Source organism: Nelumbo nucifera, chromosome 4 (genome assembly GCF_055504915.1).
Source record: "Nelumbo nucifera cultivar China Antique chromosome 4, China Antique-T2T, whole genome shotgun sequence".
Taxonomy (NCBI): domain Eukaryota; kingdom Viridiplantae; phylum Streptophyta; class Magnoliopsida; order Proteales; family Nelumbonaceae; genus Nelumbo; species Nelumbo nucifera.
The window spans coordinates 68,037,328-68,051,133 of NC_142652.1; the positions used below are offsets into that span (position 1 = coordinate 68,037,328).

A 13,806-nucleotide genomic window follows, 5' to 3' on the forward strand; every position below is an offset into this window, starting at 1 on the left:
AGGCTTTATAACTGATAGCTTTCCAGGTTATCATTAGTTGTTGCAATGATTTTAACTTCATTGACTTTGTATTGATTTCAAGGATATAATTGTATATATTGCATTAGTCTATTAATTATTGTTCTTCGAGTAAGAGGCTATATAACTTTTTTGTTTATGCAATAACTTTTTGTATATTGCATTAGGCTATTAGACTTTTCTTTGTTGCTGTTATACCATTCTATTATTGTGTCCTTCACTTACATGAAGAATATCGTATACAAGAAATAAATGAAATGATACAAATGATGTATAATATAACCATAGACATTTTCATCATTATCCATGCCTTACCCAACATATGGGGTTGACTACCTGAATCTTTTTTTGCCAATCCATTCACTGTTAAATTTTAATTTCCTATATCATTTCTTACCACTTCTACCCATGTCCTTTTTGGTCTACCCCTAGCTCTTCTAGTGCCTTAAACATAGTCGGATTGGGAAATCACCCCATATCTTTTACACCCCCTTAAATTTATGTTGGGAAACAAGCATCGGTTTGGCAGGCACAAGTCAGAGACTTGGTGATTAAGTCTGCTAGCTGAAGTCTTGAATAGATGTGGGGAAGAGTGATGTGTCCGGCAAGAAATTAATCCCTCATAAAATGGCAGTTTACCCCAATATGTTTGGTTTGCTCATGAAACACCGGATTTGAAGCAATATTGATTGCACTAACATTATCTGCATAGAGAGGGATTGATGAGGAGAGAGCAAATCCAAGATCACCCAAAAGGGGCACGAAGCCACACCAACTCACTTTTGACAGAAAGCGTGGCATGATACTTAGTTTTAGTGGAGGATTTGGAGACAGTTTCCTTTTTTTTTTTCTTCTTCTAAAATATTAGGGAATCTCCAAGAAAGACACCACCCTATAGTAGAGTCCTGAGTATCTGAACACCTGGCCCATTCAACATCCACATAGGCCGCAAGTGTAAATGGAGAGGCTGAGGAGAAAAAGAGTTCATGAGAAAAGGTTCCCTGAATATACCAGATAATCTGAAGTACAACGGAAGTATGTGGCTTTCTAGGAGCTTAAATGATTTGACTGACAATTTGAACTGCGTAGGAGATATTGGGCTGAGTCATTGTAAGATATGAGACTGCTGACCAACTATTGATAGAGTATAGTATCAGCAAGAACTTCATCGTCCTCTTTAGAGAGCTTATGATTTATTTCAAGAGGAATGTCCACTTGTTTATCATCTGATTGGCTGATTTGACCAAATCAAGCATACTTGTGTTGATTTACAAAATTCCCTTGATATCATTATTTTCTGTGTGGGAGGCAATCATGAAAACCTCAGAAATTTGAAAGAGCTTATTAACTCCTTTGAATCCATCTCAAAATTGAAGATAAATTGGGGAAAGTGTTGTATAGTAGGGATCAATGTGGAGGAAAGTTTGAGTAGTTTGGCAGAGATTTTAGGGTGTGGGGTTAGACAGTGGCCTATGGAATATCTAGGACTACTCCTAGGAGGGAACCCAAGATCAGAAGTGTTTTGGAAACTGATGGTTGAGAGATTCACTAACAAGAACTTCATCGTCCTCTTTAGAGAGCTTATGATTTATTTCAAGAGGAATGTCCACTTGTTTATCATCTGATTGGCTGATTTGACCAAATCAAGCATACTTGTGTTGATTTACAAAATTCCCTTGATATCATTATTTTCTGTGTGGGAGGCAATCATGAAAACCTCAGAAATTTGAAAGAGCTTATTAACTCCTTTGAATCCATCTCAAAATTGAAGATAAATTGGGGAAAGTGTTGTATAGTAGGGATCAATGTGGAGGAAAGTTTGAGTAGTTTGGCAGAGATTTTAGGGTGTGGGGTTAGACAGTGGCCTATGGAATATCTAGGACTACTCCTAGGAGGGAACCCAAGATCAGAAGTGTTTTGGAAACTGATGGTTGAGAGATTCACTAACAAGCTGGTCCTTTGGAAGAGGAACTACATTTCGATGTGTGGGAGGATAACTCTGATTAGAGCAACTTTAGCCAATCTGCCAATTTACTTCCTGTCCACCTTTAGAATACCATCTAGGATAGCAGTTGGATGGTTGGATTAACTGACAAGGAGAACAACTCACTTGGATAGTTGGATTAACTGGTGCAGCCATGCAGGTCTGAATTCTTAAGTCTCAAAATGTGAAATCTGTTCTCAGTCTGAAATCTGTTCTCTGAAAGTCTGAATCTCTGTACTATGCAGTCCCAAGAGTCCATTCAAAAAAGTTTCTTCTTGTCTCTGCGTCACTCTCTTGGTCTCAAACTCTTCACTCTCTCCAGTCTCAATTTGTTATTTGTGTAAAACTGTAGGTCACAGTTTTGAACTTTTGCTTTGCTTGCCTCTTGAGTTTTGTAGAGAGACTGGGCCGAATGGGCCTTAGTATCTGTTCTTGTAGTGTGTTACTTATTTGTTTGTTAATGAGCCTGTCTCTAGGGCTTGTTATATCTTTTCGTAAGCTTACTTTAAGTTTCTGCTTAGTTGGCCGCCCACTTAAGGGCGTACTTGTAATTAGCCTAATGAATGAAGATTAACAAAAGGATTAGAAAGGGGAGAGAGGAGATTATTGAACTCTTCTTCTTCTTCCTATTCTTTTCTCCATCATCTTCCTTTGTACTGCTGTCCTCTATTTTCTTCTTCTTTTCACTCTAATTTTAACCAAGTTTATTTCAGTTTTAGAGGACTGATTCACCCTTCAATTAGGAGTGTATGGAGAGATAGGTTCTCTATAGTTCAGAGGATCTTTTTCCTAGTTGGTAAAGGGGTTTGGAGAGTTGAAGTTTGGCCGAAAAATGCCAAGAAGTGATGCTGTATTTTTTCTGCCCAAAACCCTAGCTGATTAGAGAGTTTCCAAGTTATAGGTAAAGGAGAAGTTTTGGGTGTGGTGCTCAATGCTTGGGAGGTGTCTTTTGATTTCTAAAAGAGGGAGGTTCAGTTTTGGAAGAGATTGGGAAGCTTTGGTAGGAGCAGCTGTATCTTCTCTCTTCCTCCCCGACAGTCAGGCGCAATGAAACCCTAGTTTTCAAGCATCTGGTACTGTTTTGACTTCAAGTAAGTTTATAAAGACCAAAATTCTAGGTTTTTGATTTCCGTTTGATTAATGGAGCAATATGGAAGTGAGTTCATGTAGGTGTTGGTAGCTAGGCTTGGCTTGGTAGATTCCATTTTGTTAGATGGAACCAATTACCTTACTTGGGCACAATCTATACGGATTTATGTCAGTAGTAGAGGAAACTTAGGGTATTTCACAAGCAGTAAGCTGAAACCCGAAGTGACAAACCCTGAATTTGAAAAATGGATGCATGAGAACTATACAATCATAGGATGGTTGGTCAACTCTATGCAACCCCATATAAATCAGCATTATCTTTGGATGTTTTCGGCCAAGGAGATATGGGATAGTGTTACCAAAACCTATTCACAGAAGTTGAATGTGGCAAGAGCCTACAAGTTGAAAAGTGATGTGAAAAACCTAAGACAGGGGGAGAAGACTGTGGCAATCTACTACTCTATGCTGAAATCACTATGGCAGGAAATTGATGTTATGGGGATAGTTGTATGGGACAGTGTGAAGGATGTAGAGACTTTTAGGAGTTGGTAGAACGAAACAGGGTCTTTGAGTTTCTTACAGGACTCAACCTTGAGTTTGACATTATTTGGTAGAATATTCTAGCCAAGGATGAGGTAACTCTTGCCTAGGCATATGCTATGGTAAGCAGTGAAGAGAATAGGCGGCGGGTTCAGTTACAAAGTCCACCTACAGAACACTTGCTGGAATAAAGTCGAAGGGTCCAACTGAGAAGAAAGAGCTGATATGTGAATACTGTAAGAAACCGAGGCATACTAAGGACACTTCCTGGAATCTTCATCCAGATCTTCTACCAAACAGGTTTATCAATAACAACAGTTTTAAGAAGACTGGTCAGACAGGCAAGCCTAAGATAGCTAATGTTGCCACAATATCTGAGGGAGGGAATAAGGAGAGTGAAGAAACGTCAACCATGGAACAGTTGGCAGCAATGAAGGCAGATTTTGAAAAGTATGGAAGGTTGTTAAATCACTTGGAAGCCATTGTCTCTACATCTCACTCTTCAGGCAACACATCATCATCATCATCATCCGCATTTGCTCACTCAAGTATCCGTGCTTCTGCAAACCATGCTTCAGTTTTAGGTAATCATAAAATCCCTTGGATCATTGATTCTAGTGCATCAGACCATATGACCAACTTGTCTAACCTTTTTTGTTCATACTTCCTCTCTGGTAAAGAGAAAATATCTCTTGCTGATGGGCCTCTTGCTCCCATCTTTGTTCTTCATGTCCCCAAACTTAATACAAATCTTTTATCTGTTAGCAGCTTAACTAAATCCATGAACTGTAGCATAACCTTATTTCCTACTCATTGTGTTTTTCAGGACCTAAAATCTCAAATGATGATTGGGAGTGGCCATGAGGCAAATGGAATATACTTGCTGGACACACCTGATAGGATTCTTGAACCACCTCATGGAGTAGCCTTGGAGTTGGATTTGTCAGAGTTTGTTGATAGAGTCATGTTATGTCATTTTCGGTTTGGTCATTTGCCTTTTTCTGCTTTGAGGTCATTTGTTTCCAAATATGTTTAAGGGAGTGTCTTTATCGAGTCTTCATTGTGAGTCGTGTGAATTGGCAAAGCATCGTAGACAATCTTATTCAGTAAGCAATAAAAGATCCATTTCTCCTTTTCATATTGTTCATTCTGATGTGTGGGGGACATATCATTTGCCTACTATGTGGGATTACAAGTACTTTATCCTTTTTATTGATGATTATTCTCGTTACACTTGGATTTATCTCATGAAATCTTGTGCAAAAATTTATGCAAAAATTTTTAGGAGTATTTTGAGAAGAATCTCTCATCCTATCTTGAAACTTTTGGGGTTATTCATCAAAGTTCTTGTTCCTACACTCCATAGCAAAATGGAGTGGCAGAAAGGAAGAACCATAATGTGGTTGAGGTTGCCAGATCCCTCCTTTTTGCATCCCATGTTCCTATTAAATTTTGGGGAGATGTTGTCCTAACTGCTACTTTTTTGATTAACCGTATGCCTTCCCGGGTTCTTGGCCCCTCTCTGTGTTTTTGGGTGCACTTGCTATGTACATATTCACAGTCATCAAAGGCACAAATTTGAACTTAAGGCTCATAAATGTGTTTTTCTAGGATATACCTCTACATAGAAGGGATATTGCTGTTTTGATCAGGTTAGTGGCATTCGCTTTGTCTCTCGGGATGTCACATTTGCTGAGTCTACTCCTTTCTTTAGTATTCCTCCTGAGGGGGAGCAATCTGAGGAACCCTTTGCTATGTCTCCAACAGTTCCTCTTCCTGTTCCTTTTGAGTCATTTGATGAGATGTCCACTTCTCCCACTGTGCCTATCTCCAGTATTCCTGCTACTCCACCTCATCCTCTTATAATTTCCCCACATCCTATCCTCCAAAGGTGGTACCAAAGACACAGATTCAGGCATGGGCAAGTTGTTTCCACTCCTACAGAAGAGCCTCTTGCTCCTTCCATCATTAATGAGGTAACTAGTTAGCATTCCTTTGACCCATCTACTTCTTTCACAGACCTTAATCTTCCTATTGCTCTTCGCAAGGGCAAGCGGAAGTGTACAGCCCATTGCATCTCTAAACACCTGTCCTATAGCCTTCTATCCCCTGCCCACTATTTTCTTGCTTTTGTTTCTTCCCATGTGATACCTAGGTCTGTACCAAGAGCCCAATCTAAACCTAAATGGAGGGATGCTATGATGGCTGAACTGGATGCTTTGCATAAGAACCATACCTGGGATATTGTGGATTTGCCAGAAGGGAAGGAACCGATGGGTTGTAAATGGGTATTTGCCATTAAATATCATTTTGATGGCTCTACTGAGAGATTTAAGGCCAGATTGGTTGCTAAAGGCTACACTCAAATGTATGGTATTGACTATCTTGAGACATTTGCTCCTATGGCCAAGATGACCTCAGTCCGGGTTTTGTTGTCCCTAGTTGCTACTTTTGATTGGCCTCTCCATCAGTTTGATGTTAAAAATGCCTTCTTGAATGGAGATCTACATGAAGAGGTCTATATGTCTTTACCTCTCGGAGTGTATGGAAAGGAAATGCAAGGGAAGGTGTGTAAACTGTAGAAACCCATTTATGGTCTCAAACAGTCTCCTTAGGCCTGGTTTTAGAGATTCAGGGCTGCTCTTGTCTCATTTGGTTACACATAAACTCAATCTGACCATATCTTATTCTTGAAAAGAAGTGACTCTTTGGTGACCTTTCTGATAGTTTATGTTGATGACATTGTGGTCACGGGTAATGACACCTAGGAGGTCATTAACTCAAAAAGTTTCTTAACTTTGAATTTGAGATCAAGGATTTAGGAGATCTCCGGTATTTCTTGGGAATTGAAGTTGCTAGATCTAAGGATGGTATCTTCATTTCTCAGCGCAAGTATGTCATTGACCTCCTTGCAGAGACTGGTAAACTTGGTTGTAAACCGGCCTCCACTCCTATTGATTCCAATCATAAGCTTTTTGTTACAAATAGTGAACTTTTATCTGATAGGGGAGTGTTTCAAAGGTTGCTTGGGAAGTTGTTATTATCTTTGCATGACTCGGACAGATATTTCTTATGCAGTGAGTGTTGATAGTCATGAAGGGATGAGAGATATCATATGGATGGCCGAACCCTACAGGAAGGTTGAGCGAAATTTCAAAAATTTCTCTCTCCCATCTAGGAATCGCATTCCCTATTTTAGAAAACTGCATTTTCAATGATCAATCTTGAACCAAACCGGACCATATCTGAAACCAAAAGGGAGGAGAGGGATATACCTGATACGGAGTAGTAGTAACTCCCAATGAAGGTGTTCATGCCCAAGGAGAAAACCAAAATCTGCTTCCACTGAATATGACACAGTGTAAGGTGAAGCAGGATCAGCAGGACGACTCTTCAGCAAGAACCGAATTCTTTAGCAAGAATGGAGTAGAGGGCTGGTGAGCACGACTTCAGATTGCTTCTTCTACTAAGAAGCAATATCAAAAACAATTCTTGATCACTCCCACAAGTGGAGATCGAACTGGGTAGGGGCGGCAAGAATAGGGAAGAACTCTGCAGTTTGCTGTGTCTTATCTGGTGTATTTTGCATGTCCGCCCTGCTCTCTTATTTATAGCCTTAAAGAGACAACCTCCTAATCTGATTAGGAGTTTCCTGATCCAAATCTTTATTTGGATCTGGACTCTTTAAGTGATAAGGATAATCCCTTATCTTATATGCAGTTTAAGATAAGCTTAATCCTAATCAAATTAGGAGTTTCCTGATCCAAATCTTTATTTGGATTTGGACTCTTTAAGTGGATAAGACTTATCCTCTTATCCTTATCTACTGATCCAAACCCAGATCCGCCCCTATTTAATTAATCTAATTAACCCAGTTCGAATTGGGCTTTACGCCCATTAAGTTTATGTGCTTATTTAACCTGTTAACCTACTGCCCATTTGGCTCTCTTTGTATGGCATGGGACCCAAACATTGATCTACACATCAGCCACATGGGTTCAACCCAACCTTTGTTACAAGGCCTGGCCGAATTCACTTTAGGAGACAGTGAACCCCCTGAGCCCATCACTATGGACTCTTAATGGGCCCAACATTTACACTAAATGGTTATGGGGTCTAGCCACCTTCTGAAAACCCAAGGACTGTGGGCAGGATGCAAGATTAGCCTATTAGGTATTACCCTCAATGGTCTTACACTTAACCTCTCAGCCCATAATGATCAAACACTGCCCGACAAGAGAGGACCTCTCCCTCGGCTGCAAGGAACAATGTTGCACTCTACTCACATGGATCCCGGGAATTAAAACATTTTGCAAACATTTTGAAACCATAGTATGTATGTATGTATGTATATTTTGCAAAAAAACAAATTTTAATGGTTGAAATCAATTGTCGGCAGTTTAGGTTTCCATCAGAGAGTGCATCACCAATCATTCACTTTGTCTGACAAAGGGGTTGATCCTGTCACTATGATCACCCACTCAGATGAATTCTCGGACTATCCCAACATACCTAGGTTTTGACCCCCTCCAAGGATCTCACTGATTGGTATATCAAAGACAGCCCAATCCGACACCTAGTGAAGTACCATAATCGAGTATAGGGGTCAGGTGTAACATTCCAGTTTTGCCCATCTATCTCCAAGGTCCAGGGCAATACTGGAATTTTGGTCCGGTTCAGGGTTTCAAGAAAACCCACACTGCATGCACCTTAGGTCTCCCCCTGGCAGCTGAGACAAGCCACCCCAACCAACTTGGCGGCACATCAGTGTTAGCCTTGGCAGGATAAATCTCCCCAGGTCTATCCAACGGCTGTGAAGATTCTAAACTAACACGAGTCTCATAAGTGTCCAGTTTAAGGGTATTACACAGAAACACACCACAATGACATGAATCAATTATGTACTTTGTTCATTTACAATAAATGTCAAAAGATACATCAATCTGATTGGAACTAAGGGCATAACTGTCTAACAAGTCAGTTTATGCATTCTCCTAGAGATACACATTTAGCTGCTGTAGAAAGAGTTCTGTGTTACTTGAAAGGTACTCCAAGGAAAGGTATTCTATTTGCCAAACATGGACACATGAAGCTGGAGGCATACACTGATGTTGATTGGGCTGGATGTATTGATGATAGGAGATCCACCTCGGGATATTGTGCTTTGGTGGCAGGGAACATTGTTTCATGGAGGCGTAAGAAACAATCTATAGTTGCCAGATCCTCTACTGAAGCAGAATATAGGGCAATGGCACATGGTGTGTCTGAATTACTGTGGCTGCGGTCACTTTTAGAAGAATTGGGGGTTGAGTATGAAAAGCCAATGATGCTCTATTGTGACAACCGGGCAACTATCACTATTGCGCATAATCCTGTTCAACACGACAGAACTAAGCACATTGAGGTTGATAGACATTTTATACGGGAAAGAGTTTCCTCAGAAGAAGTTTGCTTGCCATTTATTGCCTCAAAAGAATAGTTGGCTGATGTTTTGACCAAGGGAGTTCCAAGCGGGAAGCTGACACACTATATAAGCAAGTTGGGCATGATTGACATCTATGCTCAGCTTGAGGGGGAGTGTAGAGAGACTGGGCCAAATGGGCCCTAGTATCTATTCTTGTAGTGTGTTACTTATTTGTTTGTTAATGGGCCTGTTATCTCTTTTCGTAAGCATACTTTAAGTTTCTGCTTAGCTGGCCGCCCACTTAAGGGCATACTTGTAATTATTCTAATGAATGAAGATTAACAAAAGGATTAGAGAGGGAAGAGAGGAGATTATCGAACTCTTCTTCTTCTTCTTCTTTTCTCCATCTTCTTCCTTTGTACTGCTGTCCTTTACTTTTCTTCTTCTTTTCTCTCTAATTTTAACCAAGTTTATTTCAGTTTTAGAGGACTGATTCATGTCTAGTTTCCACTTTCCACTGGAAATTGGAAACTTGATAGTTTAGCTCCTTCCTGGCTAGCTGTGTCTTTTGAGTTTCCCAAATCAATCACAATATGTCAATATCCCAATTTGGCAATTACCAGTTTCCCACATCCACTTTAGCACTTACTGCTACTAGATACTATTAACTAGTAATTACTAATTAGGCTTTGTTTGGAAGGAGTACAAATACAAATATGTAGAGCGCAAAACCTTATATTTTGTATTATTTTATATGTATTTGCACAGTATATATTTTTTTATTTGTACTCCTTCCAAATGGGGCCTTAGTGAAGACTGTAAAGAAGTAAATTAGTAATTGATTTTACTAATACTATATAAGGGCCCAAAGCCCAAAGAGAGATTTAGCATGTAGGAATGGTAGTTCGGTTTTCGGTTTTGTTCATTTAAAGTTTGTGGACAAACCGAATCAAAACCGAAAACCGCTTTTTTCACATATCAAAAACCAAACCGAACCAATATCCAAATTAACCGAACCAAATTTGCTTATTCGGTTTGGTTTTCGGTTTTTTATCCAAATTTCAACATCCCTAGCTGGGCGGTTTTTCTTGGAAAGGCGAACACCTGCAATATGCTTCAAAAAAGGAGGCTGAATTGATGTATTTCTCCACATGTGTGCTTTCTTTGGAATCCTTTTGTTCTCTTTTTTCGTTGTAGGTGGATCACTCCCCAGGATGAAGTGAGTCTCTTCATTCCAAATTTCCTAAGACAGCCAACAAAAAGGAGAACGATGTGGAAGGCACTAAAGAGCTGCTGTGGTGTAGACCATTTGGAAGGAGAGGAATGCATGAATATTTAAGGAGAAGCTTAGGTCAAAGGAGGAGTTGGTGGAATTAATAAAACATAAAGTGGCTCATTGGAAAAAAAAAAACTCCTGACATCTACCAGTGTTTTACAGTGACTGATATAATAAGGGTTTGGAATAAGGTGGCACACTTTTTGAAACAAAAGATTAGAGAGATGATGGAATGGAAGCCACCAGCAAGGGATAAGATAAAGTTAAATTTTGATGGGAGCTCTATGGGAAACCCAGGGATGGCAGGTATTGGTGGTGTGTTTAGAGACTCCTCAAGTAAGGTGCTGCCAATGGACTCAGGTCCTATAGGAGAAAGGGGCTCATTAAAGGATGAGCAGGTAGTCTGAAAGGGAGATAGACAGTCTGAAAGGGGACTTGAATGCATCCTTTACTTGGACATGCAGGACGGCTAATGGGATGGCTGGTACTTTAGATAAACAAGGGGTATTGAGGCAGCAGTTATTCTAGGCTCTATTGTAAAATAGTTTTATGGACATTGTTCTTTTCTGTATTTTCGGGTGAATGGATACCCAATCTGTTAAACTTTTACCACCCATTAATAAAATTAATCTCTTTTGCTGATAAAAAGTGGGACACTTCTAGTCCCAAGAAGTAAGACAAGGGACCAAGGTCCTTCGTCTTGAATGAATGGTTGAGAGTCTGCTTCAAGGAAGAAATGCCATCACTGACATCTTTTGTAATAAGAATATTGTCTACATAAACAAACAACAAAGTGATGCCACGGGAACTCCTGAGGGTAAACAAAGAATAATCAGTTGAGTTTTGAACAAACCCTGCCTTTTAGGAAAGTGGTTATGGAGGTTCTTAGTGGAGTCAGACAGGTTACCCTAGTTATTTCCTCGTTCCATCAGATTTAAGGTTCGTGCAGGTGGCAATACTAAAATTTGGTATGATTTATGGTGGTGGGAACAATCATTTAAAGAATGATTCTTGATGTAGAGATTACTGCACTTAGTTATGAAGAAACACATGATAAATCTAAAAAGAGCAAGAAAGTGAAGTAGTAAAATGCCTGAATTTAGCTATTTTTCTTGTATGAGAACATTATTGGCTGCTGTCAAGGGAAGAAAAAAGAGGATATGCAATTACATCTAGCTTAAGAAATTTTCAATTAGTTTGGATGATTTTTGCTGTAAATAGCAGTACAACAGATCTGTTAGACCTGTTCTCCTGCATTAGTTCCCAATCTTTTTCTCTTTGTCATCTAAGGGCTTTGGCTTTGGGGGGGGGAAGGAATCCTGAAATCTGTGATGCCTCTTCTTCTCTTGAGTCTTTAAATAATTTTTATTTGAATAAACTCACTTTGTGATTGTGTTCCAATATGTTCTCTTGTGCTTCTTCTTATGGTGAATTTCTTGGATTCCATCTGCTAAGTTGCTTTTCCCTTTAAAGGCTGTATGGCCTAGCCCCTCTCCACCTAAATTTAGGGCTTTCTGCTAGGATGTTGTTAATGAGAAAATCAATACACGTGGACTTCTTCAAAAGGAAATGCCCAATTGGTGTATCTCTCCTAACATGTGTGTTTTGTGTGGTGGAAGTTGTGAGTCTACCTTACACTTACTAATCTCATGATCCTTAGTATCTGCAATTTGGGCTTTTTGTCCTTTGCATTTTTTGGTTGTAGGTGAATTCCTTGGGTTCATATGGATACCCTAGTAAAAGCCACAAAATGGAAGCATAAATAGCACCGAGGGGTAAGTACTTTGGAGGAACACTAGAGCAGTTATTGGTGATTTAGGTACTTTGGAGGAACACTAGCCAGAAAATGGAAACATAAATAGCAACTATTATGGTGATTTAGGTACAACTTTGCATAGTTTTACTTGCTTCACCAATGATGATATCGCACAAGGAATTGGGAAACCATAGTGAACTTTTCAACCACGAGAACATGGGCAATTATCCCATGGATACCACCTAAACATTCTTTCATCAACATGAACATTGATGGGTGCATTATTGTAGAACAGAAGTTCTACAGGAGTTAAGATTGTGCTGATATCTCAACTATAGGAACATTATTGTAGAAGGAAATTCAAAATAGTGATGGGTTGATTCGGTTATAACAATGTTGGAACATGGAGATATAGATATCTGATGCTAGGATTTAGAACAATGTAGGGCAGCTAGAAGTGCCAATGGTATAGCTGATCCCCTGGCTAGACAAGGAGCCCATGGGGACAAACTCTTCTGGGGGGTAGTTCCATTGAGGAAATATTGAATTAATGTAATCACAAACTGATGGTGGTTGGTTAGATGGCCTACAATGGTGTGCATCATTAATTCTTCTTTACTAGTTAATAAAATTTCTGATTGATTCCAAGTTCCACTAGGGCTGAAGAGTAGTTAGAAGGACCATATGTGTTCTTAAATGGACAAACAAGTAATAGTTCTCAATCAAGCTGGGTTTTATCTTTTCCTTTTTCTCTTTCCACCAATAAAGTTTCTTTAGCCACAAGGGGGCCTCGGAGATGCCTGTGGATCCTGATGAAACAAACTCTTCCAAAAGCAGGATATTTCTCCTGAAATTTCTTTAACCAATGCATCTATATCAATTATTAGTTGCTCATTGTGATTTTCTTTGCTGATTTTGTCTTTCTGTCATGTGACATTTATTGTGCTTCTGTAATTTTTGTTTTATAATGAAAGATTCTATATTATGCATCTGCACGAGTGAAAAGCTATTTTTTGCAGTTCTTTTTGTGGATCTCTTATTTCTGCTAATTGTTCTTTCTACAGTTGGAGGTGGTGAAAAACAAAATTAAGGCTTGCAATTTGAAGGAGGAGGTTGAATCACTTAAATTTTCTGAGAAAAATCTAATCAATAAGGTACTCAAAACTTTATATATTTTTATTTTATATGCTAACTTTCCTGTGACAAAGTTCTTCTCTTTGAGTTGATTGATTGCAGCAACAGAAAATACTAGAGTTAATCCATGGAAGAAAGAAGTTGGAAGCAAGAAAAAAGGGAAAGGAGTAGTATAGAAGAAAAGAAGATAGAAAAGTTGTGAGAAGCTCAATCAGATCTCGATGGCAGCAATTAAGAGAAAAAAAGAGGCCCATAAGCCCAATAAAGAACATAATAAAACCCACATAACAACGTATACTACAAGAACCATAGAACAGGCCCAATAAATGGATAACATCATAATTGATCTGTCAACACTTTAGTTGGAAATAACTTGGTGAGAGTGTGAGACTGGTGGTAATTGTTGTGAAATTTTATTGAAACTAAGACCACTCCTGTGGCAATCTCATAATGCTCTCTTATTCTTGCTAAAGCTTACTTCTATGTAATTGTGTGACAGTTTCATAATTTCTCAGTGATTGAAATTTTGGTATTTGTCTTTATACATTTGGTATGCTTTGATGGATAAAAGATTAACTTTTATTGATTGTAAGCAAAGAATGAGC

The 13,806-nt window shown here is 39.1% G+C and overlaps 1 protein-coding gene across 4 annotated transcripts in view; it reads left to right on the top strand.

The window, feature by feature from the left end:
• CHR18 (chromatin remodeling factor18) overlaps positions 1 to 13,806 on the top strand; it is a 105,060-nt gene that overhangs the window by 72,986 nt on the left and 18,268 nt on the right. For all 4 annotated transcript variants that reach the window (XM_088902897.1, XM_010243137.3, XM_010243138.3 and 1 more), the window contains one exon: positions 13,132 to 13,221. In XM_088902897.1, the coding sequence (XP_088759023.1) occupies positions 13,132 to 13,221 (90 nt within the window). The remainder of the gene's footprint in view (positions 1 to 13,131; positions 13,222 to 13,806) is intronic.